General features: G+C 38.1%; 1 protein-coding gene and 1 non-coding gene across 2 annotated transcripts; both read left to right on the forward strand.

Moving 5' to 3' along the window:
- Positions 1-4,894: 4,894 nt before the first annotated feature.
- Positions 4,895-18,782, forward strand: TMX1 (thioredoxin related transmembrane protein 1). The gene is made up of 8 exons (XM_029238903.1): positions 4,895-5,180; positions 8,211-8,326; positions 9,666-9,711; positions 11,519-11,647; positions 13,848-13,893; positions 13,992-14,093; positions 14,209-14,275; positions 17,048-18,782. The coding sequence occupies exons 1-8, from the start codon at positions 4,933-4,935 to the stop codon at positions 17,227-17,229; spliced, it is 936 nt and encodes a 311-aa protein (XP_029094736.1). The 5' UTR covers positions 4,895-4,932; the 3' UTR covers positions 17,230-18,782.
- LOC114905338 lies at positions 8,444-8,578 on the forward strand. The gene has a single exon (XR_003796178.1). It is a non-coding gene; the product is annotated as a small nucleolar RNA SNORA70 (small nucleolar RNA).
- Positions 18,783-19,912: the final 1,130 nt, after the last annotated feature.

Below are 19,912 nucleotides of genomic sequence, written 5' to 3' on the forward strand. Positions count from 1 at the left end.
GGATCTGTTTCTTTTACTTTAACCTTTGTATTGTATTGCTTTTGCTATAATACAAGTTAATCACTAAAGGGATGTTGCCTATAGCTTAAAGTATACATAATGGCCCATTTCCAGGTACCCTGCTGCCCATGCCTGAACGTCAAGCAAAAATACCTTTGTTTAAGTTCACAGGAAACATCCTGACCAGGCTCACCTGTGAATTGCTGCAGGGAAGAAGAAATTATCGCATCTCCTCCAGAGTCTAGCTGGAACCAGGAAATATTGCAACAACTTATTGTGTATTACCTTTTTTACTTTACCTCCTCATCTCCCCCTCTTTGTTTATAAAAGAAACTAGCATCCAAACCCAGGCAAGATGGTTCTTTGGGGCACTAGTCCACCGTCTTCTTGGTCTGCTGGCTTTCCAAATAAAGTCACTATTCTGTGCCCCAACAATTCATCTCTAGGTTTACTGGCCTGTCATATGGTGAGCAGTATGTAAGGTTGGTTTAACATTCAAAAGTCAATTAATAAATGATATCAATAGAATAAAGGACAGAGACTACTTGATCATCTTAATAAATGCAGAAAAAGCATGTGATAAAATTAAACATTCTTTCAGGATACACAACCACCTAGGAACAGAAGAAAACTTCCTCAACCTTATAAAGGGCATCTATGAAAAACCCACACTCACATCATACTAATAATAAAAGACTAAATGCTTCCCCCCTAAGAACAGCAACAAGACAAGGATATCTACTCTTGCCACTTCTATTCAACATTGGACTGGAGGTCTAGCCAGGGAAATTAGGTGAGAGAATTAAATAGAAGGAATCCAAATTGGAAACAAAGAAGTAAAACTATCTCTACTTGTAGATCACATAATCTCGTACACAAAAAATCCTCAGGAATCCACTAAAAATTATCTAGTAATTTTTAGAACTAATAAACACATTCAGCAAAGCTGCAGGATACAGACAAATACCAAATTCTACTGTAATTCTATACAGCAGAAATGAACAAAACAAAAATGATATTAAGAAAACAATTCCATTCACATTAGCATCAAAAAGAATAAATACTTAAGAACAAATTTAATAAAAGAGGTGCAAAACTTAGACTTTGAAAACTATAAAACATTGCCGAAAAAAATTAAGAAGACCCAAATAAATGACAAGACTTCCCATGTTCATGGGTTGGAAGGCTTAATATTGTTAAAAGTGCAATACTCCCCAATTTGTTCTACAGATTTAACGAATTCTCTTGCAAAATCCCCACATTTTAATAGAAATTGACAAGCTGATTTTAAAATTTATATGAAAAATCAAGGGTCCCGGAATAGGTAAAATAATCTTGAAAAAGAACATAGTTGGAAGACTCATACTTCCCAATTTCAAAACTAAAGTAACAAAGAGAGTGTGCTATTGGTATCAAGAGAGACACACAGATCAATGGAATAGAACTGAAAAGTCAGGGGAAAAATAACCCCCCTCGAACATCTATGGCCAACTGATTTTTGACAAGGGTGCCAAGACCATTCAATGGTGAAAGTATAGTCTTTTCAACAAATGGTGTTGGGACAACTGGCTATCCACATGCTATGGAATGAAGTTGGACCCCCTATCCCACACCATACATAAAAATTAACTCAAAATGGATCAAAGACACAAATGTATGAGATAAAACTATAAAACTCTTAGATAAAAAATATCGGTTACCCTGGATTGGGCAATAGTCAGTTTCTTAGATACTACACCACAAGCATTTCCATTTCAAGGTGTGTACCCAGGGGAAATGAGAACATTATGTTCCTGCAAAAACTTGTGAATGTTGATAGTAGCATTACTCATAAACAGCCAAAGAGCAGAACAAATGTCCATCAACTGATGAATGGATAAACAGATATATTCATAAAATGGAATGTGACTCAGCAATAAACAGGAATGAAGTACTGATACATGCTGCAACATGTACAAACTTTGAATACATTATGCTAAATAAAAGAAGTTAGTCACAAAGGACCATGTATTAAAATATTCCATTTAAAATGGTCATGAAGAACCTAGGGGTGAGATGCGAATAAAGACACAGACCTACTAGAGAATGGACTTGAGGATATGGGGAGGGGGAAGGGTAAGCTGTGATAAAGCGAGAGAGTAGCATGGACATATATACACTACCAAACGTAAAATAGATAGCTAGTGGGAAGCAGCCGCATAGCACAGGGAGATCAGCTCGGTGCTTTGTGACCACCTAGAGGGGTGGGATAGGGAGGGTAGGAGGGAGGGAGATGCAAGAGGGAAGAGATATGGGAACATATGTATATGTATAACTGATTCACTTTGTTATAAAGCAGAAACTAACACACCATTGTACAGCAATTATACTCCAATAAAGATGTTAAAAAAATAATAATAAAGTACTGATGGTCTAGTGATATTAGAAAAAAAAATAAAGGAGTGATGTGAAGACTGGTGGGGAAGTAGTGTAGGCAGAGGGAACAGCTAATGCAAATTCTCTAGTGTGAGAATGAATTTGATTTATTCAGGGACCCCCTGGAGTGTAGCAGGGTAGGGAGGAGGAGAGCCAGTATTACACGAGGTAGCAGTTAGGCAGATGTCAGATCATGTAGGACTTTTTAAGCCATCGTAATGAGTTTAAGGAGTTTGGTTTTAATGTTTAGTGCAGTGGGAACTTCTTGGAGGGTTTTAAGGAGAAATTGCTAGATCTTATTTAGAGAAGCAAGAGAGAGGACACAGGGTGATCAGTTAGGAATCTACTATTGTCGAGGCAAGAGATGATAGAAACTTGGACTAGGGTATTGGCTGTGGAGATGGATATTAGAGAAGGTAGAGTTCATGGGACTTGCTGATGGAGTACATGAAGAGGGAATGAAAAGAGAGAACAATAATGAAGAATTAAAATGTAAATTTTTGTCTTGAGCAACCAGATGGACCTTGGGGCTCTTAACTGAGATGGAAAACCAGGAGAGGGAGAATCAAGGATTTTATTTTTTGATCCTGTTATGTTTAAGCTACCTATTAGATATCCAAGAGGTGTCCAGCTACGGGTTGAATATTGTTAAAAAAGAAATAACAGTCTTAAAATGGAGTCATTTGCCCCCCATGAGAGCAAATCCAGACTTAAAGAAGAGGCAATCTCATGATAAAACCCTTGCCAGTTCTCCTCTCCTAAAAAGGCCTAAAAAATAATTTTCTTTTCTTTTGCTAATAACTCCCTTACCTCACCCTTCTTCCTATAAAAGCCTTCCATTCTGTATAACCTCTAGGAGAGCCCTTCTAGTTGCTAGATTGGGATGCTGCCTGATTCATGAATCACCAAATAAAGACAATGAGATCTTTTTTTTAAGATTTTTTTTTGATGTTGACCATTTTTAAAGTCTTTATTGAATTTGTTACAATATTGCTTCTGTTTTTTGTTTTGATATTTTGGCCACGAGCATGTGGGATCTTAGTTCCCCAACCAGGGATCGAACTTGCACCCCCTGCATTGGAAGGCGAAGTCTTAACCACTGGACTGCCATGGAAGTCCCAAGACAATCAGATCTTTAAATTTACTTGGTTGACTTTTGTTTTTTAACCACATACATGTCTGAAGTTCCCAGAAAGGTCAGGGCTGGAACGACAGGCATATTGATAGCTTTTAAAGCCAGAATTGAGGTTATCTGGAGGAGCATGTGGATATGAAGAGGAGGGGGGCCAGTACAGCATCCTGGTGAAAGCCAATGTCTGGAAGTCAAGTACGGGAGGACGGCCAAGAATTTCAGAAGGAGCAGCTAGTGAGGAGAAAAAAAAGCAAGTGAGGCACCACACTGTGCCTTTCAAGAAGGGTGTGGTGACAGAATGCTGCTGGCAGTCAAGTAAAAATAATGTTAACACGCAGATTACTAGTGTCCTAGAAAGGGCATTTCAGCGAAGGGGTGGGGAAATCAGCCAACTGGATTGAGTTTAGGAGAGAATGTGAAGTGAGGAGGTGTAATGGCAACTATTTTCATTTGACTGATTAATACTTTCTAAAGACTGCACATTTTGATTTGTATTTACAAATGCTTGAGGGAAAAACCCCTTAAATATTCGTTACAAGCCTGCGTCTTGTTCCATTTTGAATTTCTGATTTAGCATCTCTGTAACTACTGCATTACATAAAACTGAGGCATCACATACATCCTAAAGTGCATAATACACATCCTAAGTGCACTAAACACGTACAGCTCAATGGTTTTTTGTGTTTTTTGATTAAATTAATTTTTATTGGAGTATAGTTGCTTTACAATGTTGTGTTAGTTTCTGCTGTACAGCAAAGTGAATCAGCTATAAGTATACATATATCCCCTCTTTTTTTGGATTTCCTTCCCATTTAAGTCACCACAGAGCACTGAGTAGAGTTCCCTGAGCTATACAGTCTCAATGGTTTTTTAGGTATGACCTGTGTAAGCACTGTTCAGACCAAGATACAGAATACAAAGTGAACCCATAAGGTTCTCTTGTGCCCCTTTACAGTCTATAATCCCCCAGAAGTAAACCAATATTCGGACTCATAAACATCCATTAGCTTCCCAACAAAAATTTTCAAAGGAAACAAAGGAAACTCTGACGGGCATTCAACTGGAAACTGCTTTAGTGTAAACTTACCCACTGCCTTCGTTAAGTATAAATGCCAATCATTCGGCGCCAAAATCCTGAGGCAAATTTTTAAGCCGTTCCTCTCCGAAGTCCCGCCCCCCTTTCTATACCACGCCCTCCGTTCACTCTTCCTCCAAAACGGTTTAGAGCGTAGCAGAAGACAGGACGAGAGACCCCTTTTCTGTCATGCGCACTAGGGAACAGGAGCGCTCTCTTTTTCTCTGCTCCACCAACCCACTAGGACCTGGCTTCGTCATGCGCATTGAGAGTTCTTAAGGCGCGCGCGCGCGCGAGCGCCGCCGCGCTCATGCGCACGAGCCGATCAGCCCGCGTGGGCGGAAGTGCGGAGTCGCTTCGCGAAGTGAGGGTTGCCGCGCTCGTTGTGGGTGGGCGAGCGGCCGACATGGCGCCCTCCGGGAGTCTCAGGATCCCCGTGGCAGTGCTGCTGCTGTTGCTTTGGGGGGCTCCCTGGACCCACGGGCGGCGGAGCGACGTGCGGATCATCACGGACGAGAACTGGAGAGAGTTGCTGGAAGGAGAGTGGATGATAGAATTGTGAGTGCGGGGCGGTCGTCTCGGGGCCCCCTCGGTGGGCCGGGGTCCTAGTTCCAAGTCTGGACCCCCGATTTCATCCCCGTTCGTCTCATGCAAGTCCCAGACTACCCGGGACTGCGACTCTGAGGCGCGGGGCGGGAGCCCCCGACTCCTCGCGGTCCCTACTCTTGGGATCCTCCGCAGCCGTGGTCCCACCCCCTCCTCGTTTCTGACCGGGGGATACTCTGTTAAGTTTCTTCTAAGGTGTGCACCCTAGTTCGGTTGCTAGGACTGAGGTGCGCCTGTGAGGTTACTTTCAGCTTTGAATTCTCTTTCTTCATGGCTTTGGGGTTGAGGGTGGTTGGTCTGTCTAGTTCCTATACAATTATTTATTTTGGAATGAGTCTTCACAGACTTAACAGACTTATTTCACCAAACTCTACAAAGGAGGAAACTGAGTGAACCTCTCCTCTCTTTTTGTCTCATTATCCTTAAAAAGTAGTCCACTTACAGTGTTAGAATTTGAGACTCTTTTAGTTTATTTTAAATGTTATTTTATGGATTAGGCATATTTTTATTATAAATGCCAAGTAAATTCAAGTTGCGTTATTTAAACATCTGCGTTCCCTTTATCATTTGTTGTTGTTTTTTCTTTGCCCACGTTTCATTTTTCTTTTGGGTGTGTGTTTTTGCAAAGTACTGAATGTCTTGGGTTATAACTCTTATGCTTCTCTAAATGGTATTGCATTAAAAAAATTAATGTATGACTGTGATTATAAACTCTTAAAAGAGCGTCAGTTCGTCACTTATTGTTCAGATAAAACCATGTGTCTGTGGTGATTCCGTTATAATAACGTCCCTTCTGCATCGGTAGATAATAAACTGTTTGCCTTTGCTTTAGTCACTAAATTGGTGGTGGTGGTGACCGTGGTGGCAGTATTATTAGTGGTACTAGTCATTATTCATTAGTAAAAAACAGCATTACTGGCTGTTAACTGTACTAAACACTTCTAAGCTCTTTACATACGTTATCATATTTAATTCTTTACAAATTCTATAAGATAGGTATTATTTCCCACATTTTACAGATGAGAGACATATCTAAAAGCTTTAATTAATATGTCCAGGTATTGCCATAGTGGCTTTCTTTTTGTCTCCAGAAACTAACACAGAGTAGACATGCAGATGTTGTTAGAATAACCCCCTTCCTTAACGGGGTTCAGGCGGGTGTTTTTCTGGGTGGTTGGGTTGCCAGTTAAGGAGGGAGGTGGAGGTGGACATCCCCAAGGGAGAACCCACAAGGTCACATCAGTAACTCCTGAGTCATAAAGTCAAACAAGGCATAGAACATCTATATGCAGGATACAATAGGGGAAATGTTTATATAGTATGCATATAATCTGTAACTCAGTGAAATGAATTTTCAGGCACCGTTGAAGATGCAGGGGAGAGGAAATATAACCAGGGACAGCATTTGGGTTTCATTGTCCTCAGTACCTTGTTTTAGATAGTGCCCAAAAAATATTCACAGTTTCATAAATAATGTGTTGAGCAATTGTGATTATGAACTTTTATGCAAATTAAATCAAGTATTACTCAAGGAGATTTTTATTAACTCATTTGATCAAACTATATCAATACAGCAGTCAGAAGTGAAGTATTTGGGGATTTGAATTAGAGCATCTGTATGAAATTAAGAGCATACCGTAGTATTTTTTTCCCCTAGCCTACTGAATATGAAGTTGTCTCTAAAAAGCACCGAAGAAACAAAAGAAACTTGAAAAAGGATCTAGTATTTCTAATGATAGTCAGCTCTTACTGCAAGTTAGTTATCTGCATTCAGTCTGCCCTGATCAGGAGTTATGTTACAGAGATATTTTCATTGTAATTCAATTTATTGTTACGGACTTTGGCTTTTGTGTATGGTACTAGTCTTGTTCCACAATGCATATTACTTTTAGGAATTTTATTTTCATAAAATAAGTCAAGAAAATAGAATGAAGTACAGAAACTGTACTCTTGTGTTTAACAGGTACAGGCTTTATTCTTCCTGGTTCCATTAAAAAAAACAGGTAAATTATGAGATAATATACAATAAAATAGGAAAAATCAAATCCTAGGAAAGATTCAGGGCCTTTTAAGACTGAATACCGGAAGAGTAATTAAAATGCTAATATGCTTGGCCACAGATTTATAAACCCGAGATTGACCAAGGTCTGGGCAGAGAATTTCATTTGGCCTGCCTAGTGTTTGTGTCTGGGTTAAGTTTTGAGGTAGCATTACATAAAAATGCAGATTTTCAGCTCCTTTTAAATTGGAATAGCCTGCTGCACTGGGCCAGCTGCCCTGGACCTGTCAAGCTATGTAGTGTTTCCTTCCTTAAGATGAGGCACGTGTTTCCTGTTCACCACAGCCGTGGGTGCTTCCTCTTTTTTTACTAGCACCTTGGCACTTGTGACTCCTGGACATACCATTGTTAAAACTGATGAACTCCAAATTTGGCTTTGAGCTTTCTGCCCACCTTATAATAAGAGAAATCCAAAGGTTTTTTTTTTTTTTTTTTTTCTGCTGTACGCGGGCCTCTCGCTGTTGTGGCCTCTCCCGTTGCAGAGCACAGGCTCCGGACGCGCAGGCTCAGCGGGCATGGCTCACGAGCCTAGCCGCTCTGCGGCATGTGGGATCTTCCCGGACTGGGGCACGAACCCGTGTCCCCTGAACCCATGTCCCCTGCATCGGCAGGCGGACTGTCAGCCACTGCGCCACCAGGGAAGCCCCCAAAGGTTTTTAAAGAGCTGTTTTGCAGTTGAAAAGGGCCTTGTGTATTAAAAACTTATTCTCAGAATTACTTTTCTCTGATTAGCATTATCAATTCATAGTTCTTGATTTCCAGAGTGTTTGACTCACACTTAAAACCTTTTCATCTTCAAAAAATTAACCACTTTGTTATCTTGTTTTTAGTATAAAATATTCTTCACAAGTGGCACATTTTAGAATTTTTATCCCAATATGATCATATTAGAGTGTTTAACTTTTTTAAAAACTATTTCTTAGTTATGCTCCATGGTGTCCTGCTTGTCAGAATCTTCAACCAGAATGGGAAAGTTTTGCCGAATGGGGAGAAGATCTTGAGGTTAATGTTGCAAAAGTAGATGTCACAGAGCAGCCAGGTACTGTAAGTCTTTGGTTAATTTTGTTTCGTTGCAGATTGGGATGATCTGTTGGTCTGTTTTCCACATTGCATGATCTTAACTCTACCTTTCACTAGTTTTTAAAAACAGAACTGTCTTCAGCTGGTTAGGCTGACTTACCCACCTCCCTGATGGGGGCTCAGTGTGAAGTGCCGCAAAAAGTGGATTCCCTGGTTGGGTATGGCAGCTTACTTCTTTTCTGTATTGCTCTAAGGGACCTTGGAGACATCTCCCTCCCCCCACTCTTCCCTCACATAACTGCCTGTGATCTTTTTTCCTTTGCATCTCAGGCCCCAGACTAGTATGTAAGACGTCTGTGAGAAGCCCTAGAACATTGTGGCTCAGGTGGACATTGGTTAACCCAGCATTTGCATCTGTACCAAGCTTCAGAATAAGGAGCATGTGGTTGAGGTTCTTTGTAGAGTCAAGGTCACATTCCCTGTGTGAGTCGTCTAAATCTCTGCAATTGGGTTTCAAATTTAATCCTTTAACTGTGATTTGAGAACATTGGCTGTTAATTACAAAGCCCTCATGGTTGTGGCCTCCTGACTTGGCCCCCTGGACAAGTGTCAGGCCCTGCCCTTACAGATGCTTCTTACCTGTTCTTGGTCACAGTAAACCTGGATTCTTGATTCTGCCCCATCCCAAATGGTAATAATCGCTAATATTTGGTGAGCACTTACTGTTACAGGTACTGCTCCAAGTGTTTTGCATTTATTATGTAGTCCTTATACAACGTTGTGGGATAGATAGTATCCCCGTTTTACAGATCATAAAACTGAGTCATAGATTGGTTCTTAGTTATTTTAGTGTTTAACACATGGTTGATAATGTTAGCTGATGCTGTTATTGCCCACCTTTTGGAAGATTCATAATATTTTCCATTTTTAACAATACCTTAGAAACTCTGTGTTTGCTTTTTGATTATCAAATGCAGTTTCATTTGATTTTAGACCTAAGACCGCAGTTATATTGTGCTGTCCCATGACTCAGCCAGTAATCTTATAGTAGTATAATTGACCAAATGTTTATACATATATATTCACAAATGTCTTCAGTATTCAGATTTTACATACTTTTAAATGGAGATAATGTATAGTAGGGTTTTTTTTTTCAGTTGCTTTAAGTACGTAATTGGAATTTCTTTCATTGTTTATATTACAGAGCTCAACTATTTTTAGGTATAATTTCATATTCTTTGCCTATTAGTATTCAAGTAATTCAGAGTCAGCTTTTAAGTGGTAAGTGATTGGCCCATATAAAACCTGCTGTGTGTTCTTTCTTGTATTTATTTCTAATCTTTCTTTATCATTTGTAGGACTAAGCGGACGATTTATCATAAGTGCTCTTCCTACTGTTTATCAGTAAGTATTTGAAGATTCTGTAGTTACGAAAGATGCGTCATAGTGTAATCAGAATAGTAGACCTCTAGCCTAGATCATGTTTAAAGAGCCTTATATTCAATAAGTTTACTAGAAGGCGTACTTTGCTTAGTGCTATTCTAGGTGCCTTTAGATAGATGAATGATGCATGAAACAATCTGTGATCCCAAAGATTTGTAATTGTTTTAGAAGATGATGTGCACGAGAAATGGTGTGATACCATTCAGCTAGTAAGTGATTATGAGCGCAGAGTTGTGGTAAGTACTGTAGGAAATTTGGTAAGGGAAAAAAATCGCTGCTTTGGACTGGTTCCTGGAGAATATGGGGTTTAAACTCAACTTTGGAGGTAGCATTTTCAAGAGTGCAGAGTAAGCATTCCATCCTGAGAACAGTCTCATAAACAGTTACAATTAGGAGCATGGTATGTTCAAACATTAGCTATTAGAAAGTGCTGTTGCTCAGCCTTGGGGACAGTGGTAGGTGAAATGGTTGTTAAGTCAGAATAAACAAGGTTATGTAGTGTTCAGTGTCAGGTTTTTTCGTTTGTCTTTATCTTCTGAACTGGCCATAAGAAATCTTAAATCTCTGTATCTGCCCTGAACCTTAATGTTCATCTAGCTGGTAGGTTGAATGCCAGGAGGCACTTCTCTCCTTCACTTAAAAGTTACACAAACAAGAAGTCGGCGGTTCTGTGTGTATCTTGATTTTCCTTGTCTTTTTTTCATGTTTGTATCTGTTTCCCTGTACCTTTTTGTTTGCCACGACTCCCTTTGTATATGTTTAAATGTCTCTTCTCTGTCTCTGTAAGTGCTTCTCTCCGTTTTTACTCAGTCCTTTCTCCACATGCCCCTTAACTGGCTAGTCAGTCTCCCTCTTGTCTCAACACCCCCTGAAATTTTCTGGAATTTCCTGCCTTTTTCTTTTAGTAACGTTGTTTATCATGCCCATTCCCCTAATTTCTGCCTGCTGAAATCCTACCTATCCTTCAAAAACAGCTCAAATATCATTTTCTCCGCAAAACTTTGGGTTTTTGAGTGGGGGCTTCCTTGTTGTCTTTGGCTCTGGGTGGATAAAGGATCCTCTAATCTTACTGTAGGTAGTGGGGAGCTATGGAAAGTTTTTGCGCTTAAGTGATAAAAATTGAAGTGTTGACTGAGTAGAGTTAGACTGGCAGTATTGTTTAAGGTAGTTTAGAAATGGTGAAGATGTGGGAACAGGGAGAGCACTTACGATCCTATGACAGAGCTCCATGCATTAGGAATGGGAAGGAGGAGGTGGGTGTCAGAAAGAACGCAAAGCCGAATAGTCACTGCATCAGATGCCTCCAGCGACTTAAAGCATGATGGCTGTGAAAGTTCTTTAACAATAGCTAATAAATAATAAATGTCAGACGGGTTCTAACTGCTTTTTCATGAAGTCATCTCTTTAATGTGTGTATTGTGGCTTAAAAGTAATTTTCTGAGATATATCTACGTACTGCATTTCTTTTTCTCCCCAGTTTTTTATTGAGACATAATTGACATATAATTACTTACTGTGTTTCATAGTTTTATTATTTGGAAGAGTAACAATAACAGTCTTAAGACTTACGATTGTTTAAAGGTATAACCTCAGTGTTTAATTAAATTTGGGGCTAAGATGTCAAGGGTAGGTAATTAGTGTAATTTGCTACTTCTGCATTGCTGATGATTTTGAAGATTAGGATTGATTGTAAAATGAGGTTATAGAAATAGCAAAACAAAGTTTATTTATTTGGTGCTGATTAATATTTACTTGTGATCTTCTTTAGTTGTAAAAATGGTGAATTTAGGCGTTATCAGGGCCCAAGGACTAAGAAGGACTTCATAAACTTTATAAGTGAAAAAGAGTGGAAGAGTATTGAACCTGTTTCATCATGGGTTGGTCCAGGTTCTGTTTTGTAAGTATGAGGGGTTTTTCTCTTATTTATTTCAGGATTAATTGGGACATATATTTCATGTAAATAAAGGATACTTACTTAGTTTTAATTCTAGGACTCTTAAGATATGTTCAGATTTACTATGTGTTATTTTCAGTTTGACTTTATCTTCTAAGTCCAGTGGATACTGTGATCCTTGTTAATGTAGAAGGAGGCAGTCTATAGAATTAAGCTGAAAGTCTTTTTAGGAATATTTTAGTTCTGTAAATATGGTCATTTGTATCATCAAAAACTAATAAATTCCCCTAAGAGTGTGAGCGATATAATAGGTAAAACTATCATTTGAGGGGTTTTTTGTTTGTTTTTGTTTTTTAAAATATTTATTTATTTATTTGGCTGTGCCAGGTCTTAGTTGCGGCATGTGGCATCTTTAGTTGAGGCATATGGGCTCTTAGTTGCGGCACACGGGATCTAGTTCCCTGACCAGGGATCAAATCCAGGCCCCCTGCATTGGGAGTGTGGAGTTTTAACCACTGGACCACCAGGGAAGTCCCTGTCATTTGAGCTTAGCATTTGGATGAGAAGCCTCAACCATAGACCTACTCATGCTACCTTTAGATTTAAGTTCTTGATTTAATGTGATTGAATTATTCCACCTGTCTGATAGCTTTTTGTACGAATAGTATGGATGAACAATGAGCCTAATGACATGACTAACCACTGAGCTTTATATGTAGGTAGAGGGTACATTTCTCCATAGCAGCTTGCTATGGAGCAGTAGGATTGGGCATAACTAGCACATTTTCTGAATCTTTCTTGGGGAGCAAGGCCTCACGGGTCATTTCAGAGACCTCTGGGAATACTGAGTTTTGCTGAGGCCACCATGGACTCATCCTGGTGTGGCTAAGCTGTCTCTTCCTGTCCTCTTATCACACTTGCCTTTGGAGGATGGAGAGTGTAAGCGATAATGCTCTGGATCTGGGAGTGGGGGCATGATCATCCCTAAGCAGTATTTTGGAAAAGAAAGTTCATCTTTAGGACCTTTTCCTTACACCTCTGAATTGAACTGTCAGAATTCCCCCACTGAGCCACCATGCCCAACCCAAATAAGGCACCTGCTCTTTCTGATAGAATCTAATTAGCACAGACTACAGTGAGACAACACAGTGATTCATGTTTCAGTTCCTTGTTCCTATTTTGTGTTTTAAAGAACAGAAGCAACATGGTTAATGTACCTGTCTGTGTTGGACAGAAAATGTAACTGATTTTTGTTTGAAATCTCATGTCATAAATGATTCTTCCCCTCTCTGGTCGAGGAAGTGGGGGTCGCTTGTAAGTCTCCGCTGACTCCTCCGGACAGCAGTCCATACCTCTTTTATTGGTAGACTGAGTAAGAGGCGCTCCCAGGGTCAGCTTGGCAGGTTCATCCACCCAGCGATCTGTGATTGGATTAGGCCATCCTGCATGCAGGACCTCTGGCTTGTGTGTGAATTAGTTTATGTGTTAGCGGCCCCACTTCTGCTAGAGAGAACCCACAAAGCTAAGTTTTGGAGCAGGCCTGTTTTCTAACTGCCCATCAAAGCTACTTGGGTTTAATTTTGTGAAAATTGTTATTTTTACTTTTACCGTTTTACTTATATGGTAACAGCATTTATTTCTTGTGTAATTATTTTGTATATCATTAAACTATATCAAACTAATGCTGTTGTAAGTTTAATTTTAATACAAAAGGAGGGTAATTCTTAGGTGGGAAGGATCAACTCAGCAAGTGCTCCCAGTCTTCCTTCAGGCTCCCTTCTCTACTTCTTCTTTGGAAGATTTTAAGCGTGAATAAGAGTTGCCATTTGCTTACAGTGTGCCTATCTTCAAACCAGTTTGTTCCATAGAGCTTGTAACCTGTACTCAAAGTATATTGGAGAGATCATCAGGTGAAAGGTTATAGTCAAAACAATAGGAGAAAAGGAAAAAAAAATGATCAAGTGTTTTGTTTATGAGGATATCACATAGTGGCAAAAATTCAGAAACTTAATTTCCATTAACAAGCCTTCTTATTATGGGCTTGAAATCACTGATGTATCACTAATCTTGAGTAACATCAGCAATAAAATCTGTTGTGTTGGGGAAGTTATAGAGTAAAAAATAGAAGATATAGGTAACACACATGTATTCTACTTCAAAGCTGTGTATCTGATTCAGTTTTTCACTTGTCTCTTTATTTTAGGATGAGTAGTATGTCAGCACTCTTTCAGCTGTCTATGTGGATCAGGGTATGGGCTAAAATTTTATTTCTATTTTAAACATTTTGACACTGTCACTTTTTAAGAAATGACCATGTTTTTAGTTTATTTTTTTCTTTTGATTTTAGACTTACCATAACTATTTTATTGAAGACCTTGGATTACCGGTTTGGGGATCATATACAGTGTTTGCTTTAGCAACTCTGCTTTCGGGACTATTATTAGGACTTGTAAGCACTTCATTTTTGGAGTACTGGGAAGAAAAATATTTTAGAATTTCATAATTCAATATAGTTTCACTAGCTTTATATTGTACATTCATACTTCTTATGTTTATTTTTGCAGTGCATGATATTTGTGGCAGATTGCCTTTGTCCTTCAAAAAGGCGCAGACCACAGCCATACCCTTCCAGTAAGTATATTTTTAAATGTTTATTTTTATTCACTATAATCCCATTGATTTCTGTAATAAACACAATCATACATAAAACAGGTTGCCTTTCTAGCTTAGGTTTCTAAATATGGAGTGGTGGGGGAAGAGGGATGTATATTTCATGTAAGAATGACAGCCCATTGGATTTAGAAACATAGGTTTTTTTTTTTTTGGTTTTTATAGTGTGGAGAATTTTAACACTGCATATAACTTATAGATATTTGATAACCATTGACCTGATGTCAATTTGTTTGAAAATTCCATGATATTCATGGATCCATTTGAATATACTTGGGTCAAAAAAAGTTGAATATATTCCACTCTTGAAGTCTTTTCATTGGTACAGTGACCGCATTTGAAGCTTTTTCTTTGTATGCTGGTCAAGTCTAAGTTTTTCTGTTAGGTTATTGGGAGAAGCAAATCCTGTAGCTGCTTGAGGAGTCTCATTGCCATTGTATTTTACTACACGATGGGTTTATAGAATTAGAATATTCACTGCTGTTTATCTTAATAGGATTACCTACCAATCATTTATTTTTAATCTTGAAAATCATACTGTTATGAAGGCCCTCTTATTTGCTGTTTGTAAAGAGCTTTCACTTTCTGTCGTCCCATTTGCTTTTCAGCAGCTCTTTAAGTAGACTGCATAAGTGATACTCTTCCCATTTTGTGGTTGAGGAAACTAAAGCTGAGAGAGATGAACTGTGTTTCCAAGTTCACACAGAAATGACAGAGCTGAGAGTAGAACCTAAACCAGACTTTTGGCCTGACATTTCTGTTGTATTTCGTGACTTAGGACTTAAACTGAGGTCAAAACTCCTGAAATGAAATCAGTGGAGATTGCATTTACAGTATTCCTTGTCTGTCGAACAACTGATAGGGTTTTTTAAAAAATTTCTTAGATAGTTGCATTGATGCTAAGAAGAACACAGGTAGGGGAGGGAATAATTTTATCCACCAAGGGTCACTGACCTGTAGGAAAAAATATAATAAGCACAGATTACTTAAAAGACAATTAAGTCAGTGAATGTACATTTTATATTTATTTTGCTTCAAAAACCTTAAACCTAATAACAGATTTGTCTCAAGTAATCTGTGACACAACTGATACTAATCCATACTTTAATGTGATATTACCCCTTCTACAGCAGGCTACAGGAGTTTTTTGAGTTGTTTTCCATTATGTGTGTTTGGCTTAGATTTTGAGTTGCTAGGAAAAGATCCAACTGAGTCTAACTTTAAGCAAAATCAGAATTTATTGGTTCACATAGTCAGGAAGCCTGAGGGCAGAGTTGATTGGATCCTGGGGCTCAAATGTTTTTATGTTTCTGAATTGCTCAGTTCTCTATAACTTTGCTTGCTCCATTTTGGGGTCTTTTTAGTCCTGAGAATAGAATGACTATAGAAAGCTATAGCTCATAATCCCAGAGTAAGAAGGAAATATACTTCTCCCTGTACTCACCTATCTTTTGGAAAAATTCTGGTGTATTCCACTTGTATAGAGGGCTCACTTTTTGGAACAGTCACTGTAAACCAGGGTTTCTCAACCTTGACACTATTGGTCTTTTGGCCTGGATAATTCTTAATCGTGATGAACTGTCTTTTGTACATTATTGAATGTTCAGCAGCATCCCCCTGGTTGCCAGTAGCACCACCCCTCTCTGTTGTAGCAACCAAAAATATCTTCAGACATAGCCAAGTGTTCCCTAGGAGGCAGAATCACCCCTGGTGGAGAACCACTGCTCTAAACTGTCGTTTGTGTCCACCACAGCCACCTGGGATGTAGCATAGGGAAGGGGTAACCCAACAGGAAAAGGGATGCTAGACAGACCAAACAACAGATTGTCCTCTTTACGGTAATTCCTTCCCGTAATTTCTTCTACCTTGCATCCCCGTGTTCTTCCCGCTCCATTCCAGGTTGCCTAGGATTAGGGGCGGTCTCGGATCACTGAACAGAGAAAAGCTCATTGGCCAAATTCTGTGTTCTGGATCTCAGTAACATGGTGTCTTCTAAGTTTAAGTTAACTAGCAACAGTCCCTATTAACAAAGGGGGGGGGGTATATGTGTGTGTGTGTATATTAAAAAATTAATTGAGCTGTATACTTAAGATATGTATCTTATATTATTTGTAATTACACCTTAATAAAATTACATATGTGGAGAAGTGGAAGCATCTTTATGAAATCACTTGAAAAAAACATGGCTAGGAAAATAGCCTTCAACTTAAGTGTCTGATTCCTGTTCTCCTGGGAGCTGAAACAAGGGTGGTATTGAAGTTTGTCTTAGTATACTTCTTAGCTAGAAGATTTAGTAGCAACTTAATATAAGATAGTTATATTTAATGCAGTCTGTTTTCTTACAACAATATGCACAGCATTAATTCTGGTTCATTAATTTCAGTTCAGTTTATGAATAGGTGGATAATAAGAATGAATTTGGTAAGTAAAATGGACCTTCCAAACCAGTTATTTTCACAGTATCACTTGTTCTTGAAGATAGCTATCTCCTTGAAGATATCCACCAATAGGTGGATAATAAGAATGAATTTGGTAAGTAAAATGGATCTTCCAAACCAGTTATTTTCACAGTATCACTTGTTCTTGAAGATAGCTTTCTCCTTTTGGAAATCCAAACATGATTGATAAATAAATGCCAAAGCAATTTATGGGCATATGAATTGTGTCTTGATTGTACTCTTAACACAACTCTAATACATCAACAAAAGAACATTTCTGGTTTTTATCTTTAAGAAAAATTATTACTAGAATCTTCTCAACCTCTGAAAAAAGTGGAGGAAGAACAAGAGGCTGATGAAGAAGATGTTTCAGAAGAGGAACCTGAAAGCAAAGAAGGAATAAACACAGACTTTGCACAAAATGCCATAAGACAACGTTCTGTGGCTCCTTCATTGGCCACAGATAAATCTAGTTAATTTGTACAAGTATATTCATATGATTTTGACAAAAACAGAAGATTGATCATTTCTTTTGGTTTGAAGTGAACTGTGACTTGCTTGTACATTGCAGGGTTCAGTCTAGATTGTCATTAGGTTGAACAGTCTACCTTCAGAAAATAAAAGTAGCATTATTTGAAAAATCAGGATTTGAGAACAGTATGTGGTTCAAACAGTTGTTTAATTTTTGAAAAATCTGGTGCCAAGCAATAAGATTTCTGTATGTTTGTTTCATAATAACCTTTTCAAGTCTGAGTTGAAAAATTACATTTCCCAAGTATTGCATTATTGAGGTATTTAAGGAGATTACTTTAGAGAAAAAGATTTCTCATTTGATATAATTTTTCTCAGTTTCACTGTGTGAAAAAAAGAACATATTTCCCATAAATGGGAACTTTGCCCATTGTCTCAAGAAATGTGTATTTCAGTGACAACTGTGAGGTCCTTTTAGAGGTAAATTCCAAAATTTAGTCATAGCTTTAGAGTATGCAACTAATAAAAGCTACCTTACTTTAGTTACAGTTTTCTACATATGATAATACAGGATATGTTTAGGAAGATTTTATAAGCCCATGGTGTTGTCTTGATTCCTATAAAAGGTTGGTTGCCTTTTTGTTCTCCTCTGTTCAGTGTATGATTTGTATTTTTCTTACCATGAGTTACATTTTTCATTTTCCAAATTGGATAATTTCCTGGAAATGTTTTTCATGTTTTAATAAATTGTTTTAAACTGAAGTTTACTGAGGAATCCTTAAAAGTGAAGAGGCATCTACTGATAATTTAAAATCTTGGCTACTTGTTTCAGATTTTACATCATTCTTGTTGAACCTCTACTTGAACTTTTTTTGGATGTGAAGGTGAACATTCCTGATTTTTATTTGATTTTGTGGAAAAGCCTTGGTATTTTACATTTTGAAAATTCACAGAAGCTTAATTTGATATAAAGTTAGCATTCTACTCAGGAAAAAGCATCTTGTAGTGTATGTTTTCAATGTATATTTGTCCTCATACAGAAAGTTCTTAATTGATTTTACAAAGTCAATGTATGCCTGATGTCTTAAACTCATAAAAGGCTTATGTTTTTGAAAAGACAGACTCAGTATTCTACTGTACTTTCTGTTGTGTGGTATTTCACAGGTGGGTACCAGCAAGGTGGGACATTTAATATATTTTTACTCCTTGAAGAGTTTAAGAGTTTTCACCTTACAGCAAAAGAGGGGGTGGGCGGACGTGTGCGGCAGCAGTAGAAAACTGCGTTAGCTACAAGAAGGGGAAAAAGCATAAATATTTAGAATGGATCACCTCTCCATTATGGTAATAGACAATTTCTGTAATGTCCCCTTTCATCTAGGTTCTGCTGCTGTGTGAATCCATTAGACTTACAATATCATAATGTACAACAGTTTTCTTTAAAGGCCTCTCCTTTAGAATATTAAATATTCTACCATTGAAGAGTTTGGATGTGTAATTTTGTGATGCTTTAGAAAAATAATCTAAGCACAAAATAAACTTTTCTAAGCACTTCACTGAAGCTGAAGGCAAGTGTGATTTCTAGTTGCATATTTAACGATGCTTAATTAATTTGCATTTTACAGTGTTCAAGTGAATATTTGTGTCACTGTGTATATACTTGATATGTGTAATCAAAAGGCTAGAGTCATACACATCTGTTTCTGTCACTTGAGATGATAGAGAAATGCTGTTCGTTAATTAAGCGTTCTATTTTTCTAGTCTTGTAGTATACATGACAATATAGTTTTAAGTTTTTAAGTGATTAAAAACAATATATACAGAAGATTACAAGTAGGCTGAACATGTAGACTTGATATTTCAGAAAAGAGATGATCTTGTGTGTCTTCATGATTGTCACTGTAGACATCTGAATAATCAATTTTCTGTCACACCAGAGGCTTACAGAAACTATATTGGGATCATTTTACCTTTAACCAGACCCCTTTTGTTTCTGCATTGGTTTAAAGGGGCTCCACATGGCAGCTTAGCAACAGATCGTCTAGGAGGGAATGAGGTGCAATATCAGCATCCTGGAGAACGCTGCTCCCCACGATGCCTCAGTCATTCAGCTCCAGCACTAGAGTATTGAAATCGGATCACTCCACTAGAAAATGCAGTATTCTACCACGTATTGCCTAAATACTTAAATGAGCAAGACTGACAGCAGTTTTAATGAAGGTTCCATGGGGAACATTTTTCATTCATTGAGTATTGAAGCTGTGCTCTTTTCCTGTAATAATTCATTTAGTCTGACTACAGTATGTGATATCTGAGCATTACATGTGAACAGGCTCAGAGAGCTAGGGCAGAAATAGGTACAATTAGAAACCACAAGATTTCAAATCATGCTTTTTTTTTTCAGCACGAGTACTGCAGATTTAGCAATTTATATATGAAATTACAATATAAATTCAAAAATTTCACTCTTATCAGATATTGCAACAAATATATTCAGAAATACCAGAATTCAGTACTTGCAGTCTTGTGTTTTGGGTACTGCATAAAGAATCGAGGTTATTACCATAAATGATGCTTTTGAAAGCAGTTTTCTCTCTAGTCAGTTGTGTTCTTATTGAGCCCGATGCATAAAAAGGCATAGTACTGGACTTGTGATTAGATAAACATTTTTGAATGAACATTTTAACTCATT

This window comes from Monodon monoceros, unplaced genomic scaffold (genome assembly GCF_005190385.1).
Source record: "Monodon monoceros isolate NGI ecotype Baffin Bay Population unplaced genomic scaffold, NGI_Narwhal_1 Super_Scaffold_21, whole genome shotgun sequence".
NCBI lineage: Eukaryota > Metazoa > Chordata > Mammalia > Artiodactyla > Monodontidae > Monodon > Monodon monoceros.

Excerpts from the sequence above, each read along its gene's own strand:
- TMX1 (XM_029238903.1), top strand. The coding sequence starts at position 4,933 with ATGCGCACGAGCCGATCAGCCCGCGTGGGCGGAAGTGCGGAGTCGCTT. Across the intron at positions 11,648-13,847 it reads GTTGGTCCAGGTTCTGTTTT|GATGAGTAGTATGTCAGCAC; the intron begins GTAAGTATGAGG and ends TCTTTATTTTAG. Across the intron at positions 13,894-13,991 it reads AGCTGTCTATGTGGATCAGG|ACTTACCATAACTATTTTAT; the intron begins GTATGGGCTAAA and ends TTTTGATTTTAG.